The following is a 20219-nucleotide window of genomic DNA, read 5'->3' on the forward strand; positions in this document are numbered from 1 at the left end:
ATTTTTCAGGTAGGTACCCAGAAGAGGGGTTGCTGGGTCATATGGTAATTTTTGAGGGACATCCATACTGTTTTCCATAGTGGCTGCACCAATTTACATTCCTACCAACAGTGAATGGAGGTTTCTTTTTCTCCACATCCTTGCCAACACTGATTTCTTTCTTATTGCTAATAGCCATTCTAACCCATGTGAGGCGGTATTTCATTGTGGCTTTGGTTTGCATTTCTCTTGTATCTAGGGAAGTTGAGCATCTTTCCATATGTCTCGTGGCCATTTGTATATCTTCTCAGGAGAAGTATATGTTCAGGTCCTCTGCCCATTTTTTAATTGGATTTTGTTGTTGTTGAGTTGTATGAGTTATTTGTATATTTTAGAAATTAGCCCTTTATCAGAGGTGTTGTTTGCAAATATCTTCTCCCATCCTACTGATTGCCTTTGTTTTGTTGATGTTTCTTTTGCTGTGCAGCTTTTTAGTTTGAGATAGTCCCATTCATTTATTTTTGCTTTTTACTTGCTTTTGGGGTCAAGTTCACAGACGCCTCTCTGAGACCAAGGTCCACAAGTTTAGTGCCTATATTTTCTTCTATGTATTTTATTGTTTCAGGTCTTATATTTAAGCCTTTAGTCCACTTTGAGTTAATTTTTTTGTATGGTGTCAAATAGCAATCTCATCTCATTCTTTTGCATGTGTAGGCCCCCTTCTTAATTCAGTAGCAGAAATGCCAGTATCTGGGTTTGAAAAACTCTCCCAAACAGACTTTCAGCTGAGTCAGGCCCTGGATGTGGCTGTGTGGACAAGTCATCAGTCCCTGCGAAGTAAACAGGAGCCCGCTCACAGCTCGTAAATCTCCATCACATTCCCCAGTAGGGCGGGTGGCAGGAGCCCTTTGGAGTTTTCAGCCAGTGGTGACCATGCCAGAAAAACACATCAGGATGTAAAATAGAGCCTGGGCCTTAGCTTCCCTTGCAGGAGAAGGGCTGGAGACTGAACCCCAAATACGTGGAACCCATGACTGTGAAGGGCCCCAGTGAAATGGATATCAGATCAGAGAGGGGTCAGGCCAACAGTTCTGTTGGAGAGAGAGCAGCGTTGGCTCTGGGTCAGTTTTCCTCTAGGCTTCCCCTCCTTTGTGGACCCCCATGGTCCATGGTCCAGACTTCCCAGTCTCAGCCGCTTCACTAGCATGAACTGAGATCGGAGGGGACTGCCTTGAGATCACCCTGGATCAAGCTCAGAGGCCCACAGGGCAAGGTGGAAGCTTTGACTTGGCTAATGACCTACTGCTGTTTCCTGGGGCAACAGCGCTGACCCGAGGCATGGAGCTTAGAAAGCCAATCAGTCGCTCAGTGCACCTCACTCAGCAGTGGGTGGCACACCCAGGTCTGGGGCAGGAATGAACTTGGCCCCCACCCCCAATGGTAGCACATCCGACAACTGCTGGGTTTAGCAGAGGAGGTTACATCATCAGCCCTTTCATACGTCCTCTCTCTCAGCTCAAGATACCCTGGAGGCTGAGTGCACACACATCAAAAGGCCAGTAGTCAGATCTTTACAAAACCCTGAGATTCCAGTGAGCCTGAGCAGCACCAGTCCCTCCCAAGGGAATCTCCGCATCAGCAAGTCTGTAGCGGGCCTGTTTCCTGCCTGCTGTTTTCATGGGAGGGAATCCCAGCCCTGGCGGTGACTGCCAGCTAGGGACTAAAATGTCCAAAGCAGCTTTCGGCAAACATTCAGAGGTATCAAGGTGGGGAGATGTCTTTCAGAGGCTGTGATTGAGGTTCAGAGAGGACTGTGACTCAGCAAGCTCACTGGCTCATCAGTGACAGAACTGGGACTGGATGGAGGAGCCCCTCTGCCGTGATGCTGATTTTCTGGAATCCTAGAAAACGAAAACAGCCTCCTTGTCATTTTACCTGGCAGTCTTTTCTCTACTGCACCCCGGAAGATGCTGGGCTCTGAATGAGGTCTCTAGCAGCCTGCTTCCCCAAGGATCTGTGTTTCAGTATTTCCTCCCCTCAGTCAGTCTATAAAAGTTGTGAGTTGGAATCAGTATTCCATGGCATAGTGCGTCCCGTCTTCTTTACATTATAAACAACGGAAAATTATGTTTGCAAAACTCCCTGGTGAGAGATAGATTCACCCACAAGGAGCTCAGAACTTAGATGGAAATGCCACAGAATGGGACAAGTTCAGTTCCTGTCAGTGCGACCTACATGCACACAATTGGGTAATAATAATATAGAGAGAGAGCAGTGGGACGCAGTGAGAAATTCATTCATTGTTTTTGGACGAGTGGTGATTAAAATATCTTCAAATTAACTTATTTTAAATGTTACTAAACTCCTAGACTCATTATGTCATTTCCAACTATAACAGTAAGATTTTTGTTATGGACATTGAAAACAATTCTCTGGGGAAAAAGCAGCAGGCTGCCCATAGCTGAACGGATTGGCCAGGGCCTCTGGCCGCCTCCAGGCCAAGAGAATAAAAATCTGTCAGCTTGTAATCAGTTCCTGTTGTCTGTTGGAGGGCTCTGCAATGGTCAGATGAGATTTGGGGTAAAACAGAGTCACAGAGGTTTGCTTAAGTCAGGACCAATGTGCAGTGGTGGGCATGTTAATACATTACAACTGAGGGAGACGTAATATGCAGCATTTCTGAACTTTTTTTTGACTAGAAAAACCCCTTTGTCCCCGTGCAAGCATCTCATGAGATGAGTACTATGTAGAGCCCACTTTGGGCAACACTTTGTAGTGGATTTATCTGAAGATACAAATGTATTTCTCTGTAACTGAACTTAACCAAAAAACTTTCTTTCCGTGACAGCAGGAATTGGCCCAAGGCAGTGCAGCCTTCCCTGGTTTGAATGATGGTCAATTCCCCATTCATCTTTTGCTGTCGAAGATCTGTCCCCTTCCTCCGTCCTCGCTGCAACCTCTGAGACATGATCCTGTCTCCTAAGTTTACCTAAGTTTTCTGTAATCTGGCATCACCCCTCTAAAATGTGCTCTCTTTTCATCTCCATCATGACCTGCAACTTTTGTGGGATTTGGTACAGAGATATACAAACTAATTTAGTCAGGGCTGTGGGAGGGTATCAGAAAAAAAATGCACTAATTTCGGCAATATTGAAAGCCAGCTCCTGATCTTCCCAGAACAGGTAGTCAAAACTGACTTTCTTCTTCGGAAACAGGACTTCACAATGTTCGTGGTGAACCCAGCACCCACTTTCCAAAGGTAGCTTCTGCTTTTCCATTTGTTGCCCATTTTAAAGTCATTGAACTTATTTCTGTTTCAACCTGCAACCCTCCCTTCATTTATTAAGTGCTTACTGTGTGCTAGGTACTGGATGCAAAGGTAAAAAGATAGAATCCTTGTAAAGATGGGCTTATGGTCTAAGAGAGAGTGGGACTTGTTAACAGAGCACAGTGCAGTAAATTTGACATGGAATTGGAAGAGTTCATGTGGCTCTGCCTGGAGGAATCAGGGAAGGCTTCAAAGAGGAGGTGACTCTTGAACTGAGACTTGGAGAATAAATAGAATATCATGAGTTGGATAAAAGTGTGAGGACTGTGTGTCAGTAGAGATTTTCTAAGCAGGACCTATCTACACATGCAAAGGTGCAGCTCACTGAGACAGCCTAGTTTAGTCAGGGAGTAGCAATTAGATCAGGAAAGCTCAAACTCAGAATGAATAATAATAAAAACTCCATTTATTGTTCACTCTATGCCAGGTGCTAGGTCAAATCATTACATATATCATCTGATTTAATCTTCAAAGCAAACCTATGGCAGAGGCATTATTATCCCTGTCGTATAAATGAGGACACTGAGCGAGGGCAGCTTCATTAACTTAAGCAAGGCCCCATGTCAGATGGGGGAGCCAGGATGGCATCGCACTGCCTGATTCTCAACAGTTTTGCCCCTGCTCTTGCCCCAGATGCTGGATAGCCTCCTGCCTGCGGGGGCCAAGTGGCGGGAGGGGCGCGGCGGGGTCAGTGCTGCCGGGAGGAGCACTCCTGCCCAGCTGCCTCCGGACTTCCTGCTTGACCCCAGCTCCCAGCTCATTCTCACTCCCCTTACCCTCCAGCCACAGCCTGCCTGGGCACCTGCTTCCCTTCCGCTGGGCTCCTGGCACAGGGAGACAACTCTTTGGACTTTGGGTGGAGCAGAGAACCAGCTACCAAGTCAAATACAGTGACAGGAATCTCAGGGTTTTCTCCTGAGTCCTCAGAAGAACTGCCCTGCTGTCGCTTCTGTGGTTGGGAAGCTTTTCCAGTAGCTCTGGGTGGCATCCAGCCTGGTGGGGCTGAATCCATTAGGAAACCCTTCTGCACTACTTGACCCTGCCTCCCACCTCCTCACACATCTGTCCCGAGGGGCTGAAGACGGTGGTGCGGAGCGTTTGGCCTGAGGCCCGAGAGCTTTCCACCCGCCCCTGAACACCCCAGTCGCACAAAGGGAAGGAATCTTGGCTTCGCCCTCGGCCGGGTCAGAAAACAGTGCAACGTAAACTTAGCAGAGCTGGCAAAGTGCGTGTGTAGAGTAGCCGATCCCCTATGTCCACACTGATCATTGACCTTCATGGGTCACATTTGTAGGTTCTAGAAACCTATGTTTGCAGTGTCGCTGGGGAAGCATTTTTGAAACTGTTGCCTGTCATTTTGGAAAGAGCTGTTTTGTTCCTTTCCATCTGGAGGGTTGAAATTGGCAGCAGTCGGTTGAGATGGAGTCGAAAGGATCCTTGCTGGCAGGGGTTGTTGAAAACTTGAGCTAGGGCCTGGCAGCCAAAAGCAGTAATCACAAATCAAAGTTTTCACAGGACGTAGTGTGAAAGAGGTGAGGCGGGGTCGGCGAGGGGCCTGGGAGCCTCTGGCACCAGGGGCTTTCCCTGTCCCTTTACCCTCCTTTCATTCTTCGGCTCTTTCCCTCCAAACTCATCCAGTTGTCAGCTGTTGCCTTGGCATCTCCATTTGCTTGGAGCCCCTCTCAAGGTTAGGGTTTGGGATTTTTTTCCTATAAAGTGCCAGATAGTAAATATTTTAAGCTTTTTGGACCAGACTTTGTAGCAACTACTCAACTCTGCCACTGTGGCATGGAGTAGCCATGACAGCATGTAAACAAATGAACGTGGCTTTGTTCCAATAAAACTTTATTTGCAAAAGCAGGTGGTGGGCTACATTTGGCCATAGCTGGCTAACCCCTGCTCTAGGTTTTAGTTCTCTCCTTTTTCCTTCCCTTTTTAAAATCCCAAGAACAGGAACAAAGTGTTTAAAAAGGCAAGCTGTTTGTGCTGTTGCTGTTGGACTCTCCTCCCTTCATTTTTGACAATTCAAAAAGTACACTTTGTCTTGTCTTTATGGGTGGTTATTTAAGACAAAAGCAGCCATGAAGGCAAGAATCCTCTCAGTGAGCATTTGGTAGGCTCTGTTGTGAAATAGTAATTTGTAATATACTTTTTATTTAGCTAGGTACAGAGATTACTGGTACATGACCAAATAATTCAGGAAAACTTTCTGTACCACACTGTGCAGGCATGGAATAATAAATGCTTCTTGCTGGAATGAATGAACATACGGAAGCTGAAACTGTTTAGAAATGATTTCTTTACAAATCATTTAGCGGTGATTGTATATGGTAACATAGATACAGCTCCTTTACCTTTCATGATCTTGACTGTGGATGTTTCCCACAGCACCTAAGCTTCCTGGAGAGACCAGAGAACACACAGGGTTTTAGGTAAAGGTACAGGTGAAACACTCTCCACGGGTGTGTCCTGTTGTTGGAGACAGGTAATCCCACCCCCACCCCAAAAGGCCACACTAAAAGCACTCAGCCTCACAGATGCAAAAACGCCCGTCTCAGCATCCTTCCCCGTCGGCTCGTGGCCATGGGAGGAGGATTATCAACTGGGATCGGTCTTGCAGTTCACGGTGGCGAGGCACAGCCACCTGACGGCCTCCCCAGCTTCCAGTGCAATGCTCAAGGGAAGTGTACAAGCTAAAGTCTGGAAGACAGTCATGATAAAATGACAAAGGGACACAGTAAAATGGGAAATCCAATAATGGCATGATTCTAATTATGTTTAAAATACTTATCTCTATGCCTAAGGCCAATCCCAGGCAGAGGATATTAAAATGTCAACAGTACCTCTGTGCAATAGAATTAGGTGACTTTAATTCCTTCTTTTTGTTTCATAATTAAAACAATTTTTCTCTACAATAAACATTTGTTGATTAGTTTTTAAAGGTATTCTTTAAAAAAGATAAGGAATGGTTATCCCAGTCTACCTTTTGTCTTACTGAGAACAAAAGAGCAGGCTCCCTAAGACAATCTTCTCACCCACCCTACAGCGAGCACCCCATGGGCGGCATGGAGCTTTGCTGGGAAAAACAAACCTGCTACAGGCGACTGCTGGGGGTGTTCAGACATCTGACAGGCGTGTGCTTCTCCTTAGCCCATCAGCACTGGTGTGAGGGGCCTGAGGAAGGGGCTGGGCATTAGGAACTATTGCTTTGGGCCACCTGATGGGATCATTTGTTTCTCTTGGGTTCCTCTTCAAAGAAAATGTGGTAGTACCTGTCTCAGCTTGGCCTGGCCTTTCTCTTCCTCTTCTCAGCTTACTAAAAAATACCACAAGCTAAATGAGCAAGTAATGTCTTGACCTTTTATATACATATATATTTTAAAAGCAATTTTCTAAAGAGATTAATGCCATTGAAAGTATTCCAGAGAAAGGACAGTTTCTTAAGGAAACACACATATTTGAAAGTAAAAGCTTTTGTGTAGAAATTAGTGCTTTCTTGATGAAAAAGAAAAGGGATTTTCTTTTGAAGTGGTCAGGATTCAGGGGGCCTCCTTGAGACACTGTTGACAGAGACTTCATCATATTATGGGGTTAGCCTCTATTCCTAGGGCCTAGGGTCTCCCTGCTTGTGACACAGCCCACTTCCCTGCGGAGATGAAGACCTTAGGCTTGGTTAAGGGTCCGTGGGGCACAGCTTTACTGTTGGCGACACTGGACAGGTTACTACTAGTCCTTCTGTGTCTTTCTGCTGCCACTCAGACCTTACCCCTATCAAAGAGTGGCTGTGGGGATTGAGAATGACAAATTTCACTAAGATTTTCAGTCATCCAATCCAACCCAAGTTAACAACTCCCCCCTGCCAGCCCCCAGCCCCACACATACACACTTCCAGGCATCTTTTTGCTGTGTCTTGGTTTCTTTGGGCCATCACTAAGGTGTCCTCTTGCTGTAGCTTCTCTAGACTAGGGGAGAGCCGGCCCCTTGGTCTAAGGGATGCGTATGAAGAGCACTGATGTCTCGGAAGTGATCACTGAAGTCCCCCCAAGAGTACAGATCTTGTCGCATCCTACTGTTTGCTTCTACTTATTATTTTAAAATGCAGCTTTTGAAGAGATTCATAAAACATGACTTAATCTTCTCTTTGATGCTCTGTTCCAGCATACTGGATTCTGGCCTTTCAAACTTTGAACAGCCATGAAAAAAGACGTTGCTTGGCCTTTCACCCTGTCCTTCATTGAAGAATAACTATAACTCTTAGTGACTTAGTGAAAGAGTGGCTAAAAAGTGTTTGGCCTGGTATTTGGCCATTTTAAACCTCAGTTATATAGATAAATACAGTGACCCTTGAACATGGGTTTGAACTGCACAGGCTCATTTATATGCAGATGAAAAAAATAAATATCTGTACTATTTTTGATCTGTGTTTGGGAAACCGCGGATGTGGAGGGCCCACTGTGTGCATTGTTCTATGACATTTTATATAGGGGACTTGAGCATCCCTGGATTTGGGCATCTCCTAGAACCAATCCCCTGTGGATACCAAGAGACAGCTAAGTTTTGGGGGAATCAAAAGATATATTCAGATTTTTGACTGCACAGGGCCAGTGCCCCTAACCCCTGTGTTGTGCGAGGGTCAACTGTAATGAGTTGTCCAGCCTCCTGTGCCCTTCCTTTCTTTTTGAGGGGGCTTGTTTTGGCCAGAAGAGTGCAGTGTTGTGTGTGTGGTCTCCCCCCAGAACAGTGGCAGCCCCCAGAGGCCATAGCTCTTTACTAAATGACAGGTATTTTGAGAACACTTAACTTGATTCCGATTTTGTACTGTAAGCCTAAAACGGCCAGGGCGACAAGGCTACAAAGAACCAGGCAGAGCTGCCTTCCCTGAGTGTACACCTGATGCTGCGTGGTGCTTGGTGTGTACTGTACGGATGCTGTAGGGGCACTGTGGACACACGGGAGCAGGAGACGTGATGTACAAGTGGAGGCCTGTGGAAAGTGCAGTGGAGGTGCCCGCAGAATGGTTACAGCATTGCCAGACAGAGGCGAGGGAGACGGTCTCCAGGAGGAAGGAAAAGTGGTGGGGCCCAGAGAAGGGAAAGAACAGGATGTACTGGGGGACAGCCAGGAGACAGGCTGCTTTGGCATAAAGTGGATGAGCAGAGGGATGAAAAATAAGACTGAAGACAGGCAAAGTCTAATCGCAAAGGTTAAGGATTTTAAAAGATGCAGTAACATTTGGCGAACATTTACATGTCTTAGTCCATTGAGGCTGCAGTAACAAAATTCCACAGACAGGGTGGCTTACAAACAGAATTTATTTTTTCACAGTGCTAGAGGCCCAGAGTCCAAGGTCTGGGTGCCAGCACGGTCAGGGAAGGGCTTTCTTCCAGGTCTTAGACTTCCTATCTTTAGGTGGCAGAAGAAGGGATGAGGGAACTCTGTGGGGTCTTTTGTAAGGACATTAATCTCACTCATGGGGGTTCTCCCCCGATGACCTAATCACCTCTCAAAGGCCCCACTTCCGAACACCATCACATTGGACATTAGGATTTCAACATGAATTTTGGTGTGATACATTCAGACACCATTGCAGGGTGTGGTTCCTGAGTACTTTGAAGTAACGCTTATTAAGTCCTTGCAAAACCCTATATGATGGGACCATGATTCTCCCACTGCACACACGAGGAAAGCAAGAGCTGCAGGCTGGGTTCTCTGGGAAGCAGACCGAACTGAGTAGTGTCAGGAGGTTTTTGTCTTTACTGAGTGCTTCTGGGATCAACACAGGAGGAGGGGAAGGGAAGGAGAGGAAAGAGCTAGAATTGGGCAGAGGGAGAAGCTGGATTGCAATGCAGTCCTTGGATGTGGGCCCCGCGGGGAAGGAGGTGTGACGGGAGCGAGGCAGCTCTCAAGTCAGGGGCAGCTTCTGGAGAGAGACGCAGCGGAGGGCCATCAGCACTCCAGGAAGCCGGGGAAGCAGCTCCCTTAGTCCCTAAGGGGGCCTGGCAGGTGCAGCAGAGACCCCACCATCATGAGTTCAAGAAGCTTGCCAAGGTCACACTGCTCCTCGGTGGAAGAGGCAGTGCTCAGAACCAAGGCAGGCGACCCTTCTCCAGTGCACTGTGTTGCAGAGATGTTGGGGATCGATGGATATTTCTAAGCAGAGGTGACCTGCAGCTCAAGCCTTACTTTAGAAACCTTATTCTTGATAGTAGCATGTAGAATGGGTAGGAGGAGAGAGAGATGAGGCTAGAATTAAAAAAATAATACATACTAGCATATAGTACAAAATTCAGAAATTACAAAAGGGTACGCAATAAAAATAAGTCTTCTCACCCCTGTCCCCTCTGCTCTCTGGACAGAGCTATCCTTCCCAGTTTTTAAATATATTTTCCAAAGATAGTACATGCATATGGAGTGTACATGTTGCATTCTCATATCTCACCATCCACACTGTTCTGTACCTTGATTTCATGTTAACAACCTAACTTGGATACTGCTACTGTGCCTTTCATATGAAACTGCCTTATTCTTTTAAAGATGGCAGATGTTTTTATTGAAATGGATGTTCCATTTTGTCGAATGCTCATTCTACATCTATGGAGAGGAGCATATGACTTTTGTCCTTCATTTGTTTGTGGTGTATCTCACTGACTGATTTGCAGATGTTGAACCATTGTATGCCTGGAATAAACCCCACTGGTCAGGGTGTATGATACTTTTCATGTATTGCCAAATTCAGTTTGCTAATATTTTGTTGGGGATTTTGGCATCTATGTTCATCAGGGATATTGGCCTTAATTTTCTTTCCTTGTGCCATTTTCACCTGGTATCAGGGTAATGCTGGTCTTGTAAATGAGTTTGGAAGTGTTTTTCCTCTTCTATTTTTCTGGAAGTTTAAGAATGACTGGTATTAATGCTTCTTTAAATGTTTGGTAGAGTTCACCAGTGAAGCTGTCTGGTGGACTTTGTTGCTTGGGAGGTTTTTGATTACTGTTTCAGTCTCCTTGCTAGTAATTGGTCTGTTCAGACTTTGTTTCTTCATGATTCAGTCTTTGCAGGTTGTATATTTAGGAATTTACCCATTTCTTTTCGGTTGTCCAATTTGTGGCATGTAATTGTTCATAGTAATCGCTTATGATCTTTTGCATTTCTGTGGTATCAGTTTAACATCTCCTCTTTCATTTCTTTTTTGTTGTTAATCCTCACCTGAGGACATTGTCCCCCCATTGATTTTTTAGAGAAAGTGGAAGGGACTGAGAGAGACAGAAGGGGGGGGGGGAGAGGGAGAGAGAGAAACATCAGTGTGTGACAGACACATCGACTGGTTGCCTCCCTCATGCTCCCTGATGGGGGCTGAGGATCGAGTCTGCAACCAAGGTACGTGCCCTTGACTGGAATCAAACTCGAGACCCTTCAGTCCAAGACCTGATGCTCTAACCACTGAGCCACGGCTACTATAGTTTTTGGATGGAACATTCAAGATATGTCTGTTTAAGTGCGTCTAGTCTAATGTGTGGCTTCAGATCAATGTTTACATATTGATCTTTTGTCTGGATGATCTATACATTGATCATTGTAAGCTATTAAACCCCCTACTATTACTATATTTCTATTGGTCCCTTTGGGTGTTAATATTTGCTTTATACAGGGGTGTTCAAAAGTAGGTTTACAGTTATGAGTACACGAAACACAGTTTATTCTTGTATTACAACTGTAAACCTACTTTTGCCCATGCCTGTATCTTTAGGTGCTGCTATATTGGGTGCATGAATATTTACAAATGTTATAACCTCTTGCTGGATTGATCCCTTCATCATTATTTAATGCCCTTCTTTGTTTTTGTTGTAAAGTCTATTTGTCTGATGTAAGTGTAGCTCCGCCAGGTTTGTTTTGGTTTCCATGTGCATGGAATGTCTTTTTCTATCCCTTTACTTTCAGTCTGAGTATAAACTTAAGGCTGAAGTGAGTTTCTTATAGGCAGCATATAGTTGGGTCTGTTTTTTTTTAATCATCTCAGCCATTCAGTGTCTTTTGATTGGAGAATTTAATCCCTTTACATTCAAAGTACTTTCTGATAGGTAGGTACTTATTGCCCTTCTGTTAATTGTTTTCTGGCTGTTTTGTAACTGTTCTTCCTTTCTGATTTGATGCTATTCCCTAGTGTATGATTAAGACTTCTTTATCTTTTGTTTATCTACTATAGGTTTTTGCTTTGTGGTTACCAAGAGGCTTACATTTTGTTTTGTGTTTTTGAAGTCACAATTTACATCTTTGTATCTTATGTATTTATTAACAAATTATTGTAGGTATAGTTATTTTTACTACTTTTATCTTTTAACCTTCATAATGGCTTTGTATGTGATTAAGTCTTCACCTTACTACAGTCAGGCATCACTTAAGGACAGGGATGCATTCTGAGAAATGTGTCATGAGCAATACTGTCATTGTGCAAACATCATAGAGTGCACTTACACAAACCTAGAGGGTATAGCCTACTACACACCCAGGCTAAATGTCCATTACTTCTAGGCTCCAAACCTGTACAGCATGTTATTGTGTTACAATTCCCTACAGTATGCAATGCAGTAGTAAATATTTGTGTATCTATACATATCTAAACATAGAAAAGGTACAGTAAAAATACAGTATAAAAGATAAGAAACGGTCCACCTGTGTAGGGCACTTACCATGTGTGGAGCATGCAGGACTGGAAGCTGCTCTGGGTGTCAGTGAGTGAATGTGAAGGCCTAGGACATCACTGTACATCCTGTAGACGTTACAGACACTGAACATTAGGCTGCACTAAACTTATAACATATTTTTCTTTCTAAATAAACCTTAGCTTACTGTAACTTTTTAACTTTGCTCTTTTGTAATAACACTTAGCTTAAAGCACAAAGACATTTTATAGCTGTACAAAAATATTTTCCTTTTTTTACCAATTTCTTTCATTATTTATTCCATGCATGAACAAAAATATTTTCTTCATATCTTTATGAGATTTTTCTATTAAAACTTTTTTAAAACTTTTTAACTTTTTTGTTAAAAAACGAAGACCCAAACATTAGCCTAGGCCTACACAGAGTCAGGGTCATCAATATCACTGGCTCCCACCTCCACACCTTGTCCCACTGGAAGGTCTTCTGGGGCAATCACACTGGGGAGCTGTCCTTTCCTGCACCAACAATGCCTCCTTCTGGAACACCTCCTGAGGGCCTGCCTGAGGCTCTGCTTGAGCGAGGTGCCACTCTTTTCAGAAACAAGTCCAGGGTGGTTTGCTTGGTTTCTTTTTTTCATTATAGATTTTCATCATAGATGACGCAACATGAACATTCCTCTCTATTAATGAAAACCTTTCGGTGTGAGGGATCCATGTTTTCAAACATTTTAAGGAGCTTCTTGAGGGCTGCACAAGCTTCTGCTAAGCCCTTCACGGTGCATTTTCTTGGGGCTTCTGCTTTGCTTCTCCTGCAGTTTCCTTTGCTCCTGCCTCTTCTTCAGCTATGTGTTCCTGTTCCAGTTCCGACAACTCCCCATCAGTCACTTCCTTGGGAACCAGCTCTAGGAGCTCCTCAGTGTCATCCTCACCCATAGCCTTGCTGATTTTTGCAGGCTCCTCATCCTTGGCAGATGCTTTGAAATCTTGGACGAATCCCTTGAGTATCTTCTTCCAGACACCATTCATACACTCTTTGGTCAGATCATTCCAAGCCCAAGCCAGGGTCTTGATTCAGTCATAGAGGTGGTGATCCTTGAGAATTGCATCAGTGTCTTCCTCAGTGGCAGCAATGGCCTAGGCAAAGGTCCTTCTCAGGGAATAGGCTTTAAAAGCTGCTATAACTCCTTGCTCCATTGTTTGCATCAAAGAGGTTCTGCGTTTGAAGGAAGAAACACCACTTCGATCTTGGGATGAAGATCAGTAAGTAAAAGGAGGATGTCTGGGAGCATTGTCAACAATAAAGAAAATCTCGAAAGATGTCCTCCCCATAGTACTTCTCCACTTCACTGGTGTAACAATTCAGGAGGGCACCTTATTAATATGCTTGAAGGCCCTGGGGTTCTCACTGTGCCAGATCACAAATGGTTTCAATCTGTTGCCTACAATATTGCCCCCACTGTGCCCTGAGTGGGGCAGCCTGTTAAGAACTGTTTCTCTACTTTCTACGGTCCTATGGGATCTGCAACCATGAGCCCCAATAGCCACCAGAACCAAGTGATCAAGGGGGTGTCCCCTAGGTACAATCACTGGGGCACCAGATGTGTGGTGCCTGTGACCTGGAGCAAGGCTGAGTCCACAGTGCTTGGAGAAGACTGTGGTAGGCCTTCAGGTGTCACTTAATTAGAAGCGTCTCAGGCTGAAGCTTTAAGATAAGCAAATAGGCCTCTTTCACCGAAAGACCGGATGCTTTTCAGTCTGTACTGGGTGATTCCATGTGCGAGCCCTGTAAGAACTGCTTCTCAGCTTGCTGTAGCCTATGGACACAGCCCCACTGGCTTTCTTTGGAGATTCATCTCTCCGGTGCAGGTCTTAAAAGTTGGAGCCCCCATCATGCGGTTCAGACCCTTCAGTGCTCAGGGAAAAGCTGGGAGTTGAGTCCCTCCCGCTGTGGGTCACCACATCAGGGGTTTATGACAACCTTGGGTCTCAGCCTCTCTTTCCCATTTCAATGTGGGATTTTTTCTCATTCACCCGATATGTAGGAATCACTCATGTAGCTATTGGGTTTCTGTCATAGGAAACTGTTCTGTATGTAGCTGTAGATCTGGTGTGTCCATGGAAGGAGGAGAGTTCAGGATGTTCCTGTGTCATCATTCTGCACCATAACCTATCGCTTGTGTTTTTGATGGTAGCCATTCTAAGGAGTGAGGCTATACCTCTCTGTGGTTTTGATTTGCATTTCCTTGATGATTAGTGATGATGTATACTTTTTCATGTACCTGTTGGCCGTTGGTATATCTCCTCTGAGATCCTTTGCCTGAGAGGGGCTGGAGCAAGTTCATGGACCTGCAGGGACCATGGTCTGTCTGATGCATGGGCGAGTGAGTCTCCTCCTGGGACCCTTGGTATGGTGCTGAATCCCACAGCTCCCACGAAGGCCCTTTTGTTCATGGATGGATGCCAAACTGTTGTTTTTGGAGGGTGGGACAAAAACAAGGATGTCTTAAGCTACCATGATGCTAACATCACTTCTCAATCATCTTATAACAAATAATACTGTCATATATTTGAGCATGTGGCAGTTTGCACATGTGGGAGTATTTCTATGAGATAAAGCCCGGAATTACTAGATCAAAGGGTATATAGGCTTTCATTTTGATAGATGTAGCCAGATTGATTTTTACAGCAGTTTACTCTACCTACAGTACACGAGATGCCTATTTCCCACATCCTGACTGTTTGATTTTACCAGTCTGAAAAGTAGCAATTCATTGTGGCTCTAATTTGCATTTATCTTACTATGAGGGTGGCTGAGATGCATTTCCTATGTTTAAGAGAGATTTGTAACACCTTTCTTGTGAACTTTCCATATTCTTCGTGCATTTTTGTCTCTGGTTTTCATCTTCTATTTCTTGATTCACTGAAGCTCTTTCCTGTTTGATAGGAGTGACAAGTGTTTAGAGTATCTTTGTAAAACAAGATTATCCAAGGAACCCAAATATAGAAAGCACAGGAGGGGCTCTGTGTGTGTTTGAGCTCAGGGCAGGATGCACAGGGTGAAACTGAGGAAGGAGCCATGAGGGGCATCCTTGTCCTGGGCAGAGTAAGGGCTCTGGGTGATACCAGGGTCCATGCCGCTGGGCACTGGGCAGCACCCAGGGCCGCTTCCTGAAACTCACCTGTCTCTGCCTCCGCGGCATTTATCTCCGCAGCTCATGTGCTCCTCGGTGCAGAAGGCCCTGTTTGAGGAGGAAGACCACGTGAAGAAACTGCAGCAGAAGGTGGCCACCCTGGAGAAGCGGAACAGGCAGCTCCGGGACCGGGTGAAGAAGGTCAAGAGGTCTCTGCGACAAGCGCGCAAGAACGGCCGCCACCTGGAACTGGTGAACCAGAAGCTCAGTGAGAAGCTGGCGGCCACAGCGGGAGCCCTCCCGCACATCAATGCCCTGGGCCGGGAGCCCGCAGGCAGCACCTACCTGCGGGGATAGCGGGAACCCCACGGTGCCTCAGCCGGCACTGCTGGGCTTGCCTCTCCCCAGGGAATGGGGAGTGATGGCGGTGGTGGACGTGCACATGTTTCAGATCTTGTAGAAGATATTTTTACTATGCATTTGGTAGTGTCTAGCTGGTTTAAAGGGGAATCTGTCCCTATCTGGCCTGGTCCCAGACACGGGGCTTGGAAGTCCAGAGGTAGCAGGATCCTGGCAGCTGTGTGCTTGCCTAGGGCCTGTCCTCAGCCTCCAGGAGCAGCCTGCAAAGTGCAAATATTGGGGAAAGAACATTTTAGACTCTCTAGATAGATGAGACTTCAAGGAGCTTGGCCTTTATTTCAGAAGAGAAGGCAGTGTGGTCTCATCTCCAAGCTGTAGAACAACTGCTAGTTCTGAGGTGTGATCTGAGTGACATCATGGAACCATCTGGTGTCTCATTTTCTAGACCTTTGGAAGGAGGATGGTGGCCTTGCCAAGCACCCAAGGATGCCTATAAGTAACATGCGCAGGGTGTCCCTGCTCCAGCCAGCATTTTCTCACAGCTGAGGCACGTTAGACTTCATGAGCTTGGCAAGGTAAGGGAACTAGGTTGGGCATCAGTTCATTAGAAAGAGAAAGTATACCCAATTTCTAATACCAGCTTTAATCAAGAGGGACATGGCCTTTATGGGCCTGTCAGGTTTCATCACGCCACATTCCAAAGTTGGAAAACCCCCAGTAGTATCTCAGCCTCTTCTAAATTTTAACTTACTGTTTGCTCAGTAATTTCTTCCAACTTTTCCAAATTTAAGGTGAGCTGCCCCAATACTCCGTGGACTTCTGTAAAAGACACCTCCTTATTGGGATCACGTGACCTTACTTTATTCCCATCCAGGATCCCAAAGGGCTTGTTCCAGGTGTTCAATCTCTGGCTTCATGCAGACGCTTTCTACCCACCAGGACTGACCTCGCCCCGGAGCAGTGTTTGTACAGCAGTCCCCTGTCGTGACTGCACCTGTACACAATCAAACGCTTCATCCCCTTGGGATAGAAACCTTTAAAGACAGTCCTACAACTAAGAAGTAGAGGGCTCAGTGTACCTGACACTCGAGCTCTTGACTTAGGCACATTCGATCAAGTCCCAGTTGTGTTAGTAAGAGGTCAGTTGAGCGTCCTCTCTTGGTTACCCTCTATTGCTGGACCTCCAAACCAAGTTTCCCTCCCCTGCTTTTCCAGATGGAAGCTTCTGGCCTTTCGCTGGGGGATTGGCTGCCCACAGAGCACCCAAGACACTACAGGGCCTGATTATTCTGTCTTCTCCACTGCAGTTACTGTGAGATTTCCATCCCACTGTTCACCAGTGGGGAGTGGACCTTGTGCCACTTGTCTTGTGCCACTTATCTCGGTGGCAGGCTCCTGCCTCAGGTACAACTCTGTGCCCTGGACTGAATGGCATTGGAGCTTTTTGCTCATGGGCACTTCATTTCCAAGCTTCTACCACCACTTTATTAGCTGGATGCTTCCTAGTGGGGTACAACAGAAGGTGCGTCTTCTAGGTTCTTCTTCCTGGGGATATTTCCTTAGGGTGGTTTGCTTTCACTGAAGAGAATGACAAGCCTAAGGGTGATTCACAGTCGGTGTTTGCAGAACTGTGGAAGCTGGATCTCTACATCTGCACTATGTTCTCCCTTTTCAATAAATATGAGCAATATTTCAGCCATAACAGTAAAGTGATGGGTTTTTTTTGGACCAGGGAAATGTCAAGATTTGTCCTGAAAAGGCAACTAGATCCTCTGGGGGCGTGGGAGGGGGAGGGGGGGAGTGAGTAACACCTGGGGCATTTAGGACACTGAGCTGAAACCTCCTCTGCTTCCCCTGTTGGGATGTGGCCTAACCCTGTCTCTCTCAGGGTTTCCATCTCTCAGCACACCTGCAGAAAAGCAGAGCTATCCTGGCCTGCTCCTCACAAGGGACGGCAGCTTCATTAATCAAAGTCATCAAAAGCACCCTCAGACCAGTTACCAAAGGGAACTCCCCGGGTCCCTGTTATCCGCTGTGTTGTCATCTTAACCATAGTCCTTGCCACCTGTTTATGGTATTAGTAGGAATTTTTTTAAAAGATTTTTAAATTGATTTTCTTGAAAGGAAGAAGAGGGAGAGACAGAAACATCCATGTGAAAACAAAACATTGATCAGCTTCCTCCTACACGCCCCCTACCGGGGATTGAGCCCATAACCCGGGCATGTGACCTAATGAGGAATGGAACTGGCAACCTTTTGGTGTATGGGACAATGCCCAACCAACTGAGCCACACAGGGCAAGTAGGAATTTTTTTATTCAAGAATATTCCAATTATAAATACTCACCAGAACTTGACATATGTCAGCTACCCTCTCCTAGCACTACCTCTGACATATAGGTCATTGTTTAGTTCCACTTTGGGTCTGAGGAGGCCAAGTGTCTTTTCCAAAGTCATATAATAAACAAGAGGCAGACATCTAGAATCTTTAAATACAATCTCCAGGAGTCACAAGCTGGTAGCATGTGGGTCATACCTAGTGTGCAGAAGAGACTTCTTGGGCCTCCACATTGTGTTTGAATGTGAATATCTTTGGTAACTCCAGTTCAGGCCACTGTCTCTATTGCTATGGCTCCCTCTTTTTATTTTTTAGCACTCAGGCTGTGTCACACACTTATGGCACCTACGTGGAAGCGGAAGTTAACAGGGATTCTTGCTCCTGTGGTGCAAGGCCCCATCTTCTGGAGAGAGAGAACACAAACTCTGGTCACTATGACTGCATCAACTGTTGGCTCAGCAACAGTCCACATTCTACAATGGTTTAAAAACAATCAAGTACGCAGCATATGTTAGGCTGACGGGATCAGATTAAATATTATCTCATTTAATATTCCTAACAATTTTATAAAATAGTGATCCTGATCCCCAGTCCCCCTTCTGGGGCTTCAAGAGATTATAAGTAGATTGTCCAATGCACACAACAGGTACAGGTGGCCAATCGAGTTCCAACTGCAGCTTTGTTTCTCTCTTTATACTTGCTCATCTGTAAAACGGGGATAACAACCACTCCTACCTCAAAGGCTGTTAAGAGGATTGAATGAAATTATTCACGTAAATGCTTAGCATGCCACCTAACTCTACACAAGCACTCAACAGGCATTACTTAGAATCATTTTTATTTTAAATGCTCACCAGAAAGGCCCAATGCATGTAAGAAATAAAAATATTTGGTGGGACTCTATAATTTTCTTGTCAATCTTTACATTAAACTTGCCTCTTTCCCATTTTCCTTATTTCTGAGCCTCCTTTTCTTTCGCAGTCAGTAGATAGCTGTACCTCCAAACTTACTGAGAAAATATAGTCCATTAGAAATGTGTGTCCTCAACATCCTAGCATGCCACTCACAATTCTCTCCTCACTCCCACCTCAAAGGAAGGCTATCCCTCCTGGCCACATCCAGGGTCAAACCGCTCTCTCTTTTCTTGAGTTCATACTGGTCCTTCTCCAGACCTGGCTTCACCAATGTTCCCCTCTTTTATCATGACTCTTTTCTTTGTTGGGGATTTCTGCCATTATCCTCCAGCCATGTTCAGATCTACTCATCCCAGGAGAAAAACAAACATGGTTTATAAAGTATCGAGGTGGTCTTTATAGAAGGTGACATAGAAGGCTCCTGAATTCCCCTCCTCCCTCAGACACACCAAAGCAACAGCTATACAGGGAGCAGTTTTCTTTGAAAGAAATTTAGAAACTGGCTGTGTGACTCTTACTTGTCGGGGGAACAAAAAAATACCCATATCAAAATGAGTAGAAAAGACTGGCTACACTCTGGCCATAAGCTCCACCCCTGCACAGCGCCATAAAATCAGGAGGGAACCCACAAATCCCAGTTTCTCTCCGCAGTTGGACCCTGCACCTAGCACCCCAACGTTTAAAACTCCCACCCAAAAGATGGGCCCCAAAACACTTAGCTCTGAAAGCCAGTGGGGTTTGTATCCACAAGACCACAAGATTATAGCAAACCGAGAAGCAATTATTACTGGCACTCACTCCAGCTATTACCCCAGGATCAGTGCAAAGGGAGCAGGCAAAACACACCCATTTCCTTCTTTTCCTCAGTGGGGGCGATCAGCGCACTTGAACAGCTGCTGTGAGGGCCAGGCTTCTAACTTAGCACACACCTAGGGGCTTGCTGAAGTCTTTCCCACACACCAGGGAAGCCAATGGACACCTTCCCTGCCCTTTCCCTCTAGACCGCTCCAAGTCACCATATCTCCCTAGAAGGAACTTATACACATATCTGACTCAGATGGGTCCTCAGATCACCTGGCTCTGGTCGCCAGTGGGGCTTCCATTCAGGAGTCCACAGGACCATACAAAACAAAAAAGATCTTAACTGGCTATCTCCCCAGGGCTCAGTGTACAGAGATCAGACAGAAACGCCCATCTTCTAGTCTTTCCCTGAAAGAGGTCTATTTGCATAGTTTAAACGCTGCTGCCTTCTGATTCAGCATGCATCTGGAAGCTGACTGCACCCTCCCCAAAGACCAGGGAAGCCACATACAGCTCCTCTGCCTTCTCCCTCTAGTCCACTCCAAGCCTCACCAGTTTCTCTGGGAAAGGAGCCTATACACATGTCTGGTGCCCCAGCTTTTGTGGCTGCCACCTGAGGGACAGGCCCCCGAACTGCCTGGCTCTGATAGTTAATGAGGCTTGCATTCATGAGTCCCACAGGACTGTAGCAAATGAAGAAACAGTTTTTAACA

General features: G+C 45.6%; 1 protein-coding gene across 1 annotated transcript in view; it reads left to right on the plus strand.

Annotated features, from left to right (window-relative positions):
- CCDC3 (coiled-coil domain containing 3) overlaps positions 1–17177 on the plus strand; it is an 85826-nt gene extending 68649 nt beyond the window's left edge. Inside the window, exon 3 of the mRNA XM_016203906.2 lies at positions 15176–17177. Coding sequence (XP_016059392.2) covers positions 15176–15451 — 276 coding nt within the window. The 3' untranslated portion in view covers positions 15452–17177. The remainder of the gene's footprint in view (positions 1–15175) is intronic.
- The last annotated feature ends 3042 nt before the right edge of the window (positions 17178–20219 follow it).

Source organism: Miniopterus natalensis, chromosome 1 (genome assembly GCF_054644295.1).
Source record: "Miniopterus natalensis isolate mMinNat1 chromosome 1, mMinNat1.hap1, whole genome shotgun sequence".
Lineage (NCBI taxonomy): Eukaryota > Metazoa > Chordata > Mammalia > Chiroptera > Miniopteridae > Miniopterus > Miniopterus natalensis.